Below are 15788 nucleotides of genomic sequence, written 5' to 3' on the forward strand. Positions count from 1 at the left end.
ACAGCAACATGAATCGCTCCGGAGATCAATGACAATTACTGGATGCCGCTCAGTTCAAAGACCATTCAAAACAGGATAATCGAGAGCAGATACAAAGGCAGGGCGACACCGTGAAACCCATTCACAGGATCAAAGATTAGAACTGCTGGGATTCAATCTGCCAGAGAACACGCAGCAGCTTCGGGATCTGTGTTACATATAAGATGAGTTCAAATTCAACATGAATTTCACGGTGGAAAAGTTTGTGGGGAGATAATTCAAGCTACCTGTGAAAAGATTATTTTCCGCCAAAGGAAAGTCTTGGATGGCTCCTCCCAGCAGCCCTGACCACATTCCACATGGATATACTACACAACACAATTGATTAGCTTCAGGCTGAAGGGTCATAAACTGAATAATAAAATCCCTGCTATTTTCAGAGGGGCCACAATTGATTGTCTTTTTAAAAAACAGCGTAAAGTGTATTGGTAAGCAATATTGTGAAAACACTTAAAAGCGACACAAATAAAAGGTGGAGAGCTAAACTGGAACATCGAGTAGATTCTCCAATATATGGAGAATTCAATTCAACAAATCTCCAATGAGAAAGTAGCATGTTTCATGGTTTTGATAAGCTACTGTGGATTAGTGCAGCTCTATTCATGTATTTCTTAGAATGTTTGAGCTTCAAACACACTGTTTCACTTTATCCATCTCCAAACACTGAGGGGAGAAAAAAAAGCATCATTCAAATGAAAGGCCAACCAGTTGTGCTGCTCAGTGACAGCCGGCAGGCTGTATGTGGTCTGCGCTCCGTACATTGATTTGTCGTCCGTTCCCTTTGCACATACTATTTGCCTCATTACTTATTAGATGTGGAGGGAGCCACGATAAAATCAAGACTCGGATCAGTGGAACTCGCTGTATTTAATGTGGAGAACAATAATATCCGCACACTAATGATGTGGGTGTAGAAAGTGGCCACAAAGAAACACATCATCAACTACAACCACTGAGTTCATCCATTCACTGAATTTCAAAACAAATATGTTTCTATCTAGGAGTAAAAGGGAAAAGTTATATACAACATACTGGGGTTTTTGAATGTGTTCTCAGAATGTATTCAAATGCACACAACTGAAATAATTACTCCTCCACTAATCTCCACACAGTCCCTTTCATTTAAAGCCAGGTAACTAGGACTGACAGCATTAATAGTCACATCAATAATGTAATTATTGGACAAAATATCCAAGTAGATAATATCACACTTATTATGGCTCCTCCATCAAATATGAATGAAAACAGAGGACTATTAAAGAGCACTCTAAATATCTCATAAGTTCAGCTCAAAGCCGATGCAAACTACGCCCTCAGAAGTTAACAAATAATAAAAAAAACACCCTGATAAAATTTATCAACCAAAACTGAATATTGTGTCCACTGCACAGGCAACATTTCACCTGTAATACTGGATGGGAATAAATGGCACGAGCTAAAGTATGAAGCACGGAGACAATAAATATGTGTGCCGCATTATGGAAAATATATTTCAGAAAGCGTTCATTCATTCATCACCTTAATGTAAAGCAAGCATTGTCTTAACTTCTGGCAATGACTTGCAAATATGGGAACTATTAATGAAACGTAATGTTGGGCCCCGCAGATAAACCGAAGGATCCTGATAACCACTTTAATAAATCCTGGAGGAGTTCTGCTACATGCACAGATGAAAGGGAGCGTGCTTAGCTTCTGATGATGATGGGATTCCTGCGGTGAGGCTCATTTTGCCGTTGCCATTCCGGCTCAGCTTGTCTGCGGCGCTGCAGATGACCCATGTCTTTTCAGGGTCACTCGCATAAAGAGTTCGGAGTCGTTTCCTCCAAATCAGAGGGTGGCCGTGTTCATGTCATGAATTTCATGACAGAATTTCAACCGTATTTCCTTAAAAAGCACCCACCCACTGTTCTGGTGTTGGAGAGGTAGTAAAAGAGAGGATCCTTCATGAAGATTTTTAACTCTTTGTAAATGTGACCACAAGACCTTCTAGAAGAAGAGCCTTTGAACTTTGAAGAAAAAAAAAATATCTGTAGCAGTTCACACTCATGGTGAGCCTGTCTGTGTGCAGTTTGCATGTTCCCTCTGAGCATGCTTGATTTTTCTTACACAAACATGTATTTGAGGCTAAATCTGACACCGAATTGTCCGTAGGTGTGAATACCTGGCTGTCTGCCTGAGGTGTACTCTGCCTTCAGTCGTAGCCTCCCGGGATCAGGTTTGGCTCCAGCGTCTCACAATCCTGAGTTTGATTTCAAAATTTCACTGAACTTAAAAAAAAAAAAAAAAAAAAAAAAAAAAATCCAGATCAAGTCTCCTTGAGTGGCTCAAACTGCTGGAAACCAAACGAGACACACCCACCACCTCTTTCTTCAGGCAAGAAATCATTTCTACATAACGCCACCACGCCGTATGCAGAACAGCCTGAATCAAATTTGAGAAGAAAGACCAAACAATGGCTCCAACCCCACCAATTACCCTTATTTGGTTCACAGTAATTTATCTTAAAATACCCCATAGCCAAAAAAAAAAAGTTTTCTTTTATCCCCCAAGAGATTTAAATATGCTCTGAAGCCTTAACACTAATTCTAAGAAAGATAGGAATTAATTAGATACACACAAAATGAGAGCAAAGCGTAAAGCAGCGCAAACTAATTTCATAAAGGAGGACTTTGTTAAATCTGAACCTAATTGGAATATTCTAATCCTACAGCTAAACAAGGGTTTGAAATTGTGCTCCATGCGGCGCTGCGTTTGTATTCATTCAGGTACTTTGTCCCCAGTTTAACAAGCTGAACCATTTGTTCCCAACACAACATCAAAAAGGAGTGTACTTCAAAGAGCATAATGGCAAACATGATTAACAATGAACAGCTGAAGCATCCAAACACTTACTGTACGAGACCGTCCTCAGCTCTGAGACATCGCCGCTCCGCACCTGGAAACACCAGACAGCAGCCGTCATTTATGGCTCCATTTCATCCACTTACTCATTCGGCATTGTTCTCGTCTAACTGCGCCATGAGAATCGAACCAAAATGGTAATCGGGTCCTCATGGGGATGTGACTTATCCGTTTTTAGCATCAGTAAATAAGAACTTCAAAAAAAAAAAAAAAAAAAAAAAACAACTTCTGCTCCAAGAGGGCAATGGAACCGGAAAAAAGTTCATGACCTATCCTGGATTGCAGGCGGTTTCAGTTGCATCATAGTAATTCAATATTCTTTGAAAAGTGCGTATTTCTTCATTTAAAAGCAGTTGTTCACAAACAAGAGTGATGTTTTACTCAATTAGCTACGCATAGTCCACAAAGGAGATACGCTTCTCCCCCAAGGTCAGAATTATTTACTAAAAGCTTCAGCTGAACACAGTCGGACGGGTTCAGTTTCGCTTCCTTGAATAGTCCGCTTTATTTCTACAGGTGGGAAAATTCATCCGCACTCTGATTTGGACCGAGCGAGTGAATTCTGCTTTAATTTGTCGACAGAGAGAAATGCTGGTGAATACAGGAAGTGACCCAAAGACAGTGGTGCAGAGTAGAGGATACTTTCAGCAGGAAAGTTCCAAACCAGCCGCAAGACAACTGATAACAAAGATTTGAGGAAAACTATTTTTCACACACCCAAAAGGAAAACCAGAATATTTGTATATAACAAATATACTTTTTTTTTTTTTTTTATCCCCAGATTTATCCTGACAGAGCGAGGTTGAACCTGTTCTTCATCAACTGCTCTTACGGGTGAATAAAGCCACAACATGTGAGGCTCTACAGACATTTCACACCAGCTAACACATGTACACCATTTATACATCGCCATCTGGGTTCATTTTGTTTGGAATGTAAAGGAAATGAAGCCGAGACCAGCTTCAGTCTTTGAATCAGTTCTGAATCATTTATGTCTTCATGCTCCACTCAAACTCACTGGATCCAAAATGTCTTGACAGCTGTATCACTGGAGTCATGCTGTTCTCAAAACAAAATGAATCACATTTCGTTCCTGATCCATGTGGATTCATCCGTTCATGTTTAGGACGTTGGGTTTCTCCGTTGTTGGTCCATAGGGCCAGAAAGAAGCACCCACCAAAAACAGTTTAAACTCAGTGACTTTAAGAGTAATATAAAATTGAGTAATTAACTAGTGGGGAACTACAGGTTTAAACCAGCCAGCTGAATCAAGGGAACACCATGAATTGATGAAGACACTTGAACAAGGAGCAAAGAACGCTGACCAAGTCCCACTGACCTCATTCAGCTTGCTACGAAAATATATCGTCATGCTGCTGCACTGAATGGCGCCAAAACCACCAATGATGCCAGGATATACTACTTTTTCGAGTTATGAATGTATTAAATATAATATAGCTTGAGTATAACAGACAGAACCGAGTCAAAATACATTTACCAGAAAACCTGATACCAGTCTCACGGAATTATTACAGCAGGTATTATATTCTGAGTCACACATGAGCCTCGTCTGAGCATAAAGTAGCGTGTTTTTTTTTTACTCTCTCTACAGTGTGTAAAATTAGACAGGCACTCCTCACTACTATTGATCTACTAATACCACACTGAATGACAGAACATTCTGATGTACACCAGAGGTTCTCCAACTCTTCATACTGACAACATATCGAGGTCTTCATGTTTGGGATTTTAATTCATGAAAGGTCAAATGATATTTGTAAGTGGGTAAACTTTATGTTTCCACAGTGAGGAAACCACACTTACAGGTTTTCAACCCGGCTTTTCCCATCAGTTTGACTAAACAGACGTGCTTTCATTAAAGATGTCTTTTCTTTTCATCAATATTTACTGTGATTTTACCGTGTTTGCTATAAACTTGAAGTTGTTTCTATTCAAGAAAATAATTATGGACCAGATACTGAGCAGAGACAGATTTTTGTGAATACAGTAGCATCTGTCCTGCTTTTTGAAGAGCTTAAAAGAAACTTTTTTTTTTTTTAATTATTTGGGGATAGAACTAATTTGGCTCAAGATCAAAATATCTGCCATGACAGGTACAATAGCTCTCACACACGGCACTCACTCTGTGTCAATGTGGCCTACCCAAAAAAAAAAAGATGCGTTTAAAGTGTCGAGATGAAAAAGAAAAAAAGTTCAAAAGGCGAGAGAGTCCGGATTGAAATTTCCACTTTCATCCGCCGCATTTTCTCTTGGAAATGTTGGTAGCCTTCCACTCTATATGATTCACGTCAGCTATAAATGGAAACACTCGGTAAACAACTGATCTTTTATCACCTCCGATTTCTGCATTCAGGTCAAGCGCTGAAGCTTCTCATCGGCTCAGTTTTTACACTTGACTGTACGTCGAGTGTGTCAATGTATTTTCACTATGCTGTCTGCCTGGCAGTGTGGACAAAATAGCTGTGTAAAAGAGGCCTTCTTACATGCTTGTATAAAACACTCCATATCAAGGATAAAAACACCAGTCTCTAGTGTCGGAATTAAAGAGCCGTTTCAGAAACTCTGGGAACAAGGCTGAGCCACCTTGGGTTACCGTTCATCTGTTTAGCCACGCGTCGTTTGGAGACGAGATAATGACACGAGTTCCCACATACAAAAGCTTTTTGCTCAGTCACATTAGTGTAACCTACATACAAACAGCAGGTTTTTCTTCCACACTCATGTGTTGCATGACTTCGGCAACAACTGGCGGATAGCTTCATTTTCCCGCCCGATTGTGTCGGCGCGGACCAACTGAGGAAAATGGCACGATCACATCGTGGAAAAGCCAATCAAAATGTGCGGATGCTTTGAAATTCACCTTTTTGAATAATATGAAATAGAAACTGCTATGATGCTCAACCAGGAATGTGATACCTGACCAAATTTCACTACAGCTGTTACATGATATTATTGGATTAATGTTGGAAAAAAAAAAATCATAAAGTTGGTATTTATAATTCTTATCAGACAGCAACTGGAGGATTTCAGTTTGCAGCCTACAAGCCAATTTCCCAAAAGAAAAAAAAGTTAATTGGTTCTAGATAATGCAGGTAATGATGAAATGATGATCATTTAGACTTCTGAATAAGTCAAATTACTGTGATACATGACTTATTCTGGGCTGAAAGAATCAACTGCATACATGCTGATTAAAACCAAGGACATACAGCCTTCTTTATACAATTTTCAAGGTTCATTTTTGCAACCTTCACAATTACAAAAGTTTCCCATCTCTGTACAATATGAACCTTTTTGAGACTTTTCTACTGAGAAAATTCTTGCTGGCATTGAAAATAATGAGCAGGTGAAATGTAAGGAGCATCATCCGTACTGAAATTCAAAAAGCTACAGTGAGTGAGTTACTGTAAAAAAAAAAAATCTAACTGGGCTGATAGTGATCTCCAGTATTTTTTTTTTTTTAATGTGCTGATCAGTAAGTGTTGATTTGCTGCTCCCTTTTACAGGAGCCATCACAGTCATACCACTCTGCACTATAGAAGTACTTTCAGCCATAACCTGGATGTGTACTCAGGCCCCCAAAATAAAAGCAAAATAAAACCATGGACTACAAATGCTGGGCCCATTAGATAAATACATTCATTGTTTTCAATTTGTTTATAAAGATATACTAATATTCTTCCATTATTAAAGACACACGGCCCATAATCATTAAATATAACCTTGCTTTTAGGAAGCAAGAATCATCTACCTGTCCTTTATATGAAAGTCTCTTAAGTGAGATACACACAGAGGCTATTTTCAGACTATGTACTCCTCTTAAGCTATGGATCACTTTAAACCACTCAGGTAAGGCACCTCAGAGCATAAGGAGCTTGTTTACATGCAAAACAAATAATGAGTCAGTCACATTTGTGCCTTATTGTTTCTTCTCTCCTCTTTTGCTCAAGTCAGAATTGTTTACAGAGCCTTACATCTCGGTTTTGCTAATCTAAGTGTTTGAGGAAATGTTTGAGGGTGTATCGGGCCATATGATTTTGAGAACGGATTGAATATTTGAAGTGTGGCTGGCAGCTGCAGCAAGCCTAACGCAGCCCAAGTGTTTGTGACCAGCAGTGCCCAGATTTTAAATGCATGAGGATCAATAAAAGCAGGGCTGCTGAGACACAGTCTTTGTGTGTGAGTGGTTGACAACATGAACTGGACCAAAGGTCTGGAGGTATTAATATGTATTGCTGCGCCTAACCTGACTAAGAACTATAAATATGGAGTCAAACCATTCATTTCCAGCAGGCCGGAGATCTGTGCAGTACAGGATGCAAATAAATACAGAACAGCCACACGGACAGAACGGGCTCCTGGCATTTTGAACATCAGTCCCATTAACACAGCGGGCAGACTTCAATCTTAGAGGCATCACTGGTTCAAATAAAGCACTGCGACAAGCATCTCCAGGCAGAGAGAAAATAGACCAGGAAGATGAGTGAAAAAGAGTAATCTCCCTGACATATTCCTAATAATCCACCTCCCTTGTGCCGCTCCCCCCCAAGCTCACCCAATCATAAAGTGTCAACACTGACCTACAAAAAGGGACTCCCGTCAAGCCTTACATGTTTAAAAACATCAATCACAGCAGACAAAGAGGGTACATTAAATTATACAGCATTAACCTTCAGGGCTTGCATATAACGACCATAGATTTATTTATGCTTGTGTGTTAAGAGCCCCGGCACTGTTCCTTACAGAAAGCCGGCTGCCAAATTGATGAACCTTCAGCTCAGCCCTCAGCAGGAGTCCAGCATCTTTGATTAATGAGTGCAAACTTGTGGAAAGGGTAAGAATAGGAGAGACAGGGTGAAAATGGGTGAAACACAATTATTAGTGGGCCTGTTTTTTTTTTCTCCTCTGGCCCTTTCAAAAGGCCAAAAGAAAGAGGCAGAGCAACATAAAAAGGGGTCAGCTCAAATTCTACAGAAACATTCCAGGAGGGGCGAGAGAAATGTTCTACTCTGATGTCCAGCTGAACTAAAAGGACCAATAAGAAAAAAAATGTATTAAAAACTTTTTTTTTTTTTTTTTTTTTTTAAGGAAAAAAGATGAACAGTCTAGGGCAGTGGTTTTCAAAGTGTAGAGTTGGTCTTTTTATTTGGGGAAAACCTATTTTAAAAACAGAATTTAATGTTATTGACACAGATCAGCTGAAATCAACAAAAAAGCCTCAGTGCAAAGTATCCGATTTACAGTGCAAGTTGTAATAACTTGCTGGGGCAACCCCTGTAAAAGTCCTGTCACTGTCATCTTTAGTGCAAACAATAACCATTAAGGCTGTTACAGATTATATATAAAGACCTGAAATGTATTTCCAATAAAATCTTAGAGAACAGTTTAATAGTTTATGGATGCCAACAGCTGTTCATAATAATACATCATGTGAACAACATTAGGAAGTTCAGCATTAAACCAGAAATTGGCATGAGAGAATGTATATGTTGTGTGGCAGTTGCCCCTCTGGTTTAAGCTGGAGGGTGGAAACATCCTCCCAGACTTCGAAAATCCCTAAATGAAAATCCATTTATACAGAAATACATACAGCGAAAAGGCAAAAGTACATGTATAATGTAGTCCTGTACAGTAACACAAAAACATTTTGTTAGAAAGTTGTGCTTTTCTCTTTTTTTGCGAGACATCAAAATAAATCTATTTTATCTACTTCAGCAACTATGAATTCTTTTAGCTTTTGGAGGCAGAAGAACAAAGCACGGCAATATTTCCACCGTTCAAATGTCAACTTGCTGACTCTTGTTTCCCTGGTGTTAAAGGCTCATATTAGGAGCGCACAACACCGTTCTGTCTGCAGAGCTTTTCAAGGACGTGTGCGCTGAATAAATATGAGGCGAATTTAGTGACCTTCTACCTGTGTTTTGATTCATTGGCAGTTACTGGATGCATGCATAACACATCAAGGCTGTGATCTGATTTATCTCGCTTCCTTGGCTACTGAGGCCATTTAAATGATGAACTTTACCAGAACTAATGTTTGCTGCCATTTCGCCGAGACAGCGCGCACTAAGGTCACATGCTAGTTCATTACTATCAATTGGATCTGTTTAGACAAATCAGCTCCACTGCGCAGCAAACAAAAGATGAATGCCAAAACAAACTAAATGATGCATGATAAATCTATGCCATCAAAATGAGCCCGATGGCACAAACCCAAGTGCACGGCAAAAAAAAAAAAGCCTGTTTGATGGCAAAGTTTGAAAGTGCCTTTTATGTGTTCACTCCCCGATAAATGAGCTCGTCTCGGTTTTTACAAACCATATACAAGACATATTGACATGTCACAGCAGTGAAGGAGCAAATGGTAGTAATGATCACCGAATTTCATGTACCTGCTTCAGGTTTTTCGCACGGTGGCTCTCTGTCACTCTGTCATGGCAATGTAGGACAGCAGGATACAACAGGTCTAGTGTTAATATTATTAGCACCACCTTTTCCTGTTTTAATGTGTCAATGTCTGCTGCGAAGATGCTTCAGGTTCAGTAGTTTGTGTGCAAATCAACAGGCCAAAAAAAAAAGGTTATTCTTTCTCCTCAAATACAGAGTAATCTAAGTTATGGAGAGAGAGAAAAAAAAAACATACACATGGAGTAGATCATGGCAGCGCAAAATGCTTCCCTACATTAGAAGTTGGGCCAAGTTTGTGCTTGTGGCGCCTGCATGATAACAGAGGTTAAAACACTGAAGCACTGAGGCTCCTGCAAATGGGTGACACATGCACACACACAAACACACACACACACACACACACACACACACACACACACACACACACACACACACACACACACACACACACACACACACACACACACACACACACACACACACACACACACACACACAGATGAAAGCTGTTGAATCACAGTTTTGTAATCAGTTATGAGACCATCACATTAGTATAATTAAAACACTCCTTTCAATGTCAACACAGCAGAAATCCAGGCTGTGCCATTCAGATCTGGAGCCCCCCTCCCTCTTCCAAAGTTTCATTACAACACTGACACAAGCTTTCTTTAAATAAACACAGAGCAGGTTTAAATAGCCCAAGATGGCGAATGCCTTGTTGTTAATATAGAAAAATGAAGCGTATTGTCGTAATCTCCAAAGGTAAATTTCGGCTCAGATCCGCAGCTGCAGCATTTTCTTTTGAGAGGACAGAGAGGTAGTTCGATTTAAACAAGTGATCGTTTTCTGAAGGAAAAGATAAAAGAAGCCCACCTGTAATAAAATCAGCTGTTTGGGTCATTTTTAAGATATTCGCACACAGCGCGAGCAGCCCCTCTTCACTTCTTATATTTATATACGGTCTTTTTTCCCCTTTTCTTAATTTTCAGAATCCACGCTTAAGAGAAGCTTCAAAACGCCGCAGATTGACTCGTTTTTAAGGTTTGTGGCGTAAGTGGAGCAGCTGCCAACAAAGACACGATGCTGACCGGAGGAGTCACATCTCCGCTCATTTTAACTTACACAACTGGAAGTGCCAAGCACGCCGCTCGCCTCCCATCTAAGTTACTATTTCAACACGGAAACTAGTATATGCGGCGGAAAAAGTTAAGCTGGACAGCTCGGGCAGCCACTGTGAACACTTTTAAGATGAACTTGTGTTAAACTGCCGTGCGGTAAGTAGACTCGGAGCGATTAAAGGCAGAGAGTGGCAAGTGTACGGAGAGGGATGCTGCTCGGTGAGTTAGCCTCACGGCGCTAGCTTAGCTCACGTATCAGTTAAAACAAATAAACGCTACAGAGGAAATAAAAACTCACCTTATGTCCCGAGAATCCGCGTATTCCTTCGAATAGAGCGGGGTAGAGGGGAGGGAAATGTCCGAGCGGAGTGTTCCTTTTTACTTCCAAGTTAAGTGAGAGGGACTGTTGAGGAGATGAATGGAGAAGTGGTCATTGAGTGAGACTGAACGTCTGTGCTCGCGGATGGAACAGACTCCTGTTTTCAACTCCACGGGAGTGACGTCAGCCGGCGAGCCAGGCAAAGTTTAGTTCCCAGCGAGCGTCGCGGAGCACGAGCTGCACGAGCTGCACGAGCAAGCTGCACGAGCTGCATCAAGGGGCTGCAGCAAGAGATGCAGGCAGGTGATGCAGACCGAGGTGCAGGAACTGCATCGGGGAGCTGCATTAAGCAGCTGCAGCAGGTGATGCTAAACAAGCTACAGGATCTGCAGGCAGGAGGTGTAGCAGGAGCAGCTTTGCAGCGGCACAGAAATCTGGCAGTGAACAGATTCAAAGTTGCATATGTGTACCACAGACACATCTGATAAGATGCATTTGCTGTCTTCAAGGTGATGGCTGCTAGGTATCCATTTCTTTGTAGTAAGTAGACCCATGTGTTTTGAAAACGCATGTTTGCCTCATTTAAATTTATGTTGTGCCCCTGCACCAGGCAGCAGAAATCTGGAGGTTAGGGTATTTCTGAGAAGAATTCCTGATAAAAACATGGAGCAGTGGTTAGCATTCTGGCTTCATAATGAGAAGGTCATGGGTTCATCTACAGTTTTGGCTTTTCTGTGTGGAGTTTGCATTTTCTCCACGTGTGCATGGGTTTCCACAGGGTACCACAGTTTCCTTCCACAGTCCAAAAGCATGCATGTGATATTCACTGGTGTCCTTTGATTGCCCCTTAGGTGTGATTGGGAGTGTGTTTGGTTGTCTGTCTCTCTGTGTTTGCCCTGTGTGTGTCAATAGTTGGAGGATTGTAAAGTTCAAATATTTCAATGAAAGAACTCATATATGTTACTCATTTATTTATGTTGTAATTGTTATGATTTACCTCATTAGTCATTATTAGTAGTATATTCTGATGTGACAGAGATTAGGAAATCCAACATTTAATTATCCAACTCTAACTTGGCATAATTAGGTGGGCTGGAAGGGGCCGAAAGGGTTTATAAAGTCCTCAAACTCTGACAGACTCCTGTTTTATTGTTGTCTCTTACTTGCTGTTAACCTCAAAGACACATCTCAAACAGTTTGATAACTTTAAATAAACCACACATTAAACATGAGATACATATTTGAAAGTGGCCTTGTTTACATGAGACTTTTAATTCCTCTTTAATCCCGGATAGAAGTTAATTCAGCTTGTAAATGACCAGCTAAACGCCTAATTCTGGATTAAATTAATCCTGAATTTAACTAAATTCCCAATAAAGTGACTGGTTTATTCTCATTTTAAAGCGAAATTAAATCATTTCTCAACCATGTAAACCTTTTACCCTGCTTTAACTTAATTCCGGTAGTTCCGCGCATGCTTGTTCCCGGTTTTATTCCAAGATGGCGGCCAAGAGCAAGTGTTTGACTGGAACAATGTATTTAATGGACTTAGAAGAAATGGAGTGGAACACAAAAGAGTGGATGGACGGAAGTATAAAAATGTGGACCTTTATAAAGCTGTAGCATCAAAGTTAATCGAGAAAGAAAGAAAAAAGCAGGAACTGGAGGTGTTTGCTTTTGGTGTAAAACTTTTTTTCTTCTATGTCTGTTTCTTTCTTCCTGGTGTGTTGGTGAGTTTTACTCTGTTTTGCTCAACGTGCCTCAGACTTTACATTAAATGCTGCAATGTCTTATCAACTGATCGCTTCTATATACATTTTTTACTGTCAAGCTTTTTGCTGTGTAGGCCTATATATTTAAAAATTCGCCATGTCAAAATTAATATTTGCTTATTTAATATTTATTAAAGGGATTAATAAAGTTATGCTCTCACTGCCCGTCACTGGTATTTATTTAGTGTTATGCTACGAGAAAACTTTATTTCACTTTTAAAAGGCACATGCATTTGGGGGATGAGCAGAAAAGACTGTGATCATGAAAAAAATAAACTAAGTCTAATCTTCTCCACTAATGCAAACAGCTTTCCTTTCCTGTTGACCCTTGCTCTGTGTTTTTTTTTTTGGGTTTATTTGATGATGACAACAGCAAGAAGAGAGGGGAAAAAAAAGCTTCCTGGCACTGGCAGAGAAGATTCAGCATTTTTTTTCCAAGACTGCAACCCACAATTTGAAACTCTTTTGCTAATCCCATAATGGATGTTCCCTTCCACCTAAAATGAAAACACTCTGGCTGTCCACCAGTATAAGATGTTTTACAGAGAAGCATTTTTACAAAGAAATAATCCACCAAACAAATGGTTCCTTAAAATGTTGCATGTTTTTTTATTAGTTGTGACAAAAGTTGACAATGCTCATTGAAATGGGGTTCAAAGAAAGAGGCAACATTAAAGAATTGTTCCTAACAAATGCATAACCATTTAAAACCATTTGTACTCACATTGTTGCATTCTCTTCTTAAAAAATACTGTTTGTCAAACAAAGAACTAGAATAACCTCAATCATGCATTCAGCTATTATCACAAATTATAAACTTAATTTTAGCTGACTAAACAGTAGATATTGCTTGATATTGTGACAGTGGCTAGGCGGTAGGGTAGTGGTTAGTGCTCTCACCTCACAGTGAGAATACACCCAGAGTGATTCTGGTGTTTGTCTGTGTGCAGTTTGCTTTTCCTTGCGTGAGCAGGTTTTTCTCTGGGTAGTCTAGCTGGAATCCTCCCACAATCCAAAAACATGCATTAGAGGTGGTTAAATGTTTACTCTGCGTGTGTGTGTGTGTGTGTGTGTGTGTGTGTGTGTGTGTGTGTGCGTGCGTGCGTGCCGTGCACAGACAGAGGTTACTTGATGTCCTGTGCCACCCGCTCTGCTTCTTCAAGATATTGTCCGGTGAACATTGATCTTTTTTTGGGACTAACTTTTCCCACAGAGCTTTAAACTCTCTCTCTGCATATCCTGCGTACCCTGCTACCACTTTACCTGGTCCACCTGTCCTCACTGGTATGGGTAGCCTCCTGGGTACCCGTTCAGGAGGAGGGACCTTAAAGTCTGTGTCATATGAGCTCTAAAAACTCCTTCTGAGAGCTCTTCAGCTCTTTTTGCAAATGAAACATGTCTCTCATATTTAGCTCTCTCAAAGTCCTGGATTGTCTCTTTCGGGCTGTATTTCTTAGACCGACATTTTTGCAGTCAGTCGCAATAAAGTTAATAAAGACAATAAAGTTTAATAGAAGATGGATTATTTCTTAAATTATGCCATGATGTGTTTTTTTTCCAACTTACATAATGTCTAAATAGTTACACCTATATTTACATTTGTAATATCTCAAATTATATTACAGCACTTGTCACAGCATTATAATATTCATGAATGATAAATATTTCAACACAGCCCTCTGCTTTGTGTAAACCCCATGAATATTAATTTGTAGTTGTAAACTTATTTTTTTTTTTACTAACAGGTAAATAAACTGCCTGAGGTTTTCACAACACCACAGGTGTGGAAACGCAGGTGTGGATCCAGCTACTGACCGATTCATGGCAGGTACAGCCTGGACAGGTGCCAGGTCCAACACACACACACACACACACACACACAAAATCATTCACACCTCCAGCCATTTAGAGTCACCAATTAGCCTCCCGTGTATGTCTTTGTGGGGGGATGTTAGTGTTTTTATCAATGTGACAGACATTTGAAATGTTTTTTATTACTCTTGACACGGTTAAAAACGAGCAAAAATCGAGCCAATTGTGTTTTCTGGACAAATGCAATGATCGCAAAGCTTGTTTTGTGACTGGAAAACAAAACAGGCAACAGGAGCGATGGCACCTTTTGAACGCTCTGACAAATGTATGAAAATAAAACAGACTTGCATAAAAAAGAGAACACAATGACTTTTTAGAAGATTTGATGGTGCAGGGATAACAGCCCTGCCACGCTTTGTACTGCATGCAAAGCGTGGATTGCAGCGCAGCAATAAAAGACACATCCAAACATACTCTAGGAACAAAAACAACAAGTAAAATAAAGATGGAAAATCACAAAACAGTGACAAGCAATGGAAACAAAAAGATTGTAGGACGATGATGTGAAAGAAACGTGTGAAAATAAGCATAAGTTGAAAGATAAAGCCTGTTTTCCTGTGTAACCGTCTTGGAAACACCTGGAATGCAAATGAATTCAAACCACAAATCAAGGGATCTTATAAAATATAATTAAAAGTAAACGTTCACATTTGTTGCTCGTGACCCTGAGATGTCTCTGTATCTTAAACAGCTCAAACCTGGTTGTTAATAGTGCAAACGATTGAAGGTCGCTTTACCCCTACTGTTTAAATTATCCTAAAATTGGGGCTTCTGCAGATGCACAGATGCACTAATGTAAACATAAATGCATTAATGCTGTGTTTTCAGCTAGAATTAGATAAAAAAAAAAAAAAAAAGACTGCCACACATTGCAACCAATGAAGTGGCTCAATTAGGCCAAGGACTACCATCTGTCCTTCTTTCCTCTGATCATTAAGCAAACATACAATCCGCAGCGAGCACCAGGAAGAGCTGCGTTAGTGACAAAACGTAATTGAAACAAAAGTAACAGCGGGGAAATGTGTTGAACATTAAAACCATTGTTTTATTTTACAATGCATTAAATGCCTCTTAAAGCAGGCTGACCCCTGCTTCCAGCTCTCGGTTTTTTTTTCATGAATCCAGGTTTCCGTTCACGGCACAGAAGCACACGGCGTGTGAGGTGGATGCAGTAATTAAGGCACAAAAAGCTTGTTTGAACCAAATCATGCGGTAAACCGAATCGCTGATCGACATTTGTAATTTAAAACATGTTTATTTTCTTGTTCACTGTCCCCTGAGCTCATTGATTTCCTCCTTATTAATTCTGTGTCATTGTAGAAGCTGGAGCACAATAGC

The 15788-nt window shown here is 40.0% G+C and overlaps 1 protein-coding gene across 1 annotated transcript in view; it reads right to left on the reverse strand.

Moving 5' to 3' along the window:
• Positions 1 to 3048, reverse strand: part of LOC115402691 (bromodomain adjacent to zinc finger domain protein 2B-like) — a 37222-nt gene extending 34174 nt beyond the window's left edge. The window contains 1 exon segment of the mRNA XM_030111217.1: positions 2932 to 3048. Within this exon segment, the coding sequence (XP_029967077.1) occupies positions 2932 to 3001 (70 nt within the window). The 5' untranslated portion in view covers positions 3002 to 3048.
• Positions 3049 to 15788: the final 12740 nt, after the last annotated feature.

The sequence above is a fragment of the Salarias fasciatus genome, chromosome 16, assembly GCF_902148845.1.
Source record: "Salarias fasciatus chromosome 16, fSalaFa1.1, whole genome shotgun sequence".
In the NCBI taxonomy this organism is placed as follows: Eukaryota; Metazoa; Chordata; class Actinopteri; order Blenniiformes; family Blenniidae; genus Salarias; species Salarias fasciatus.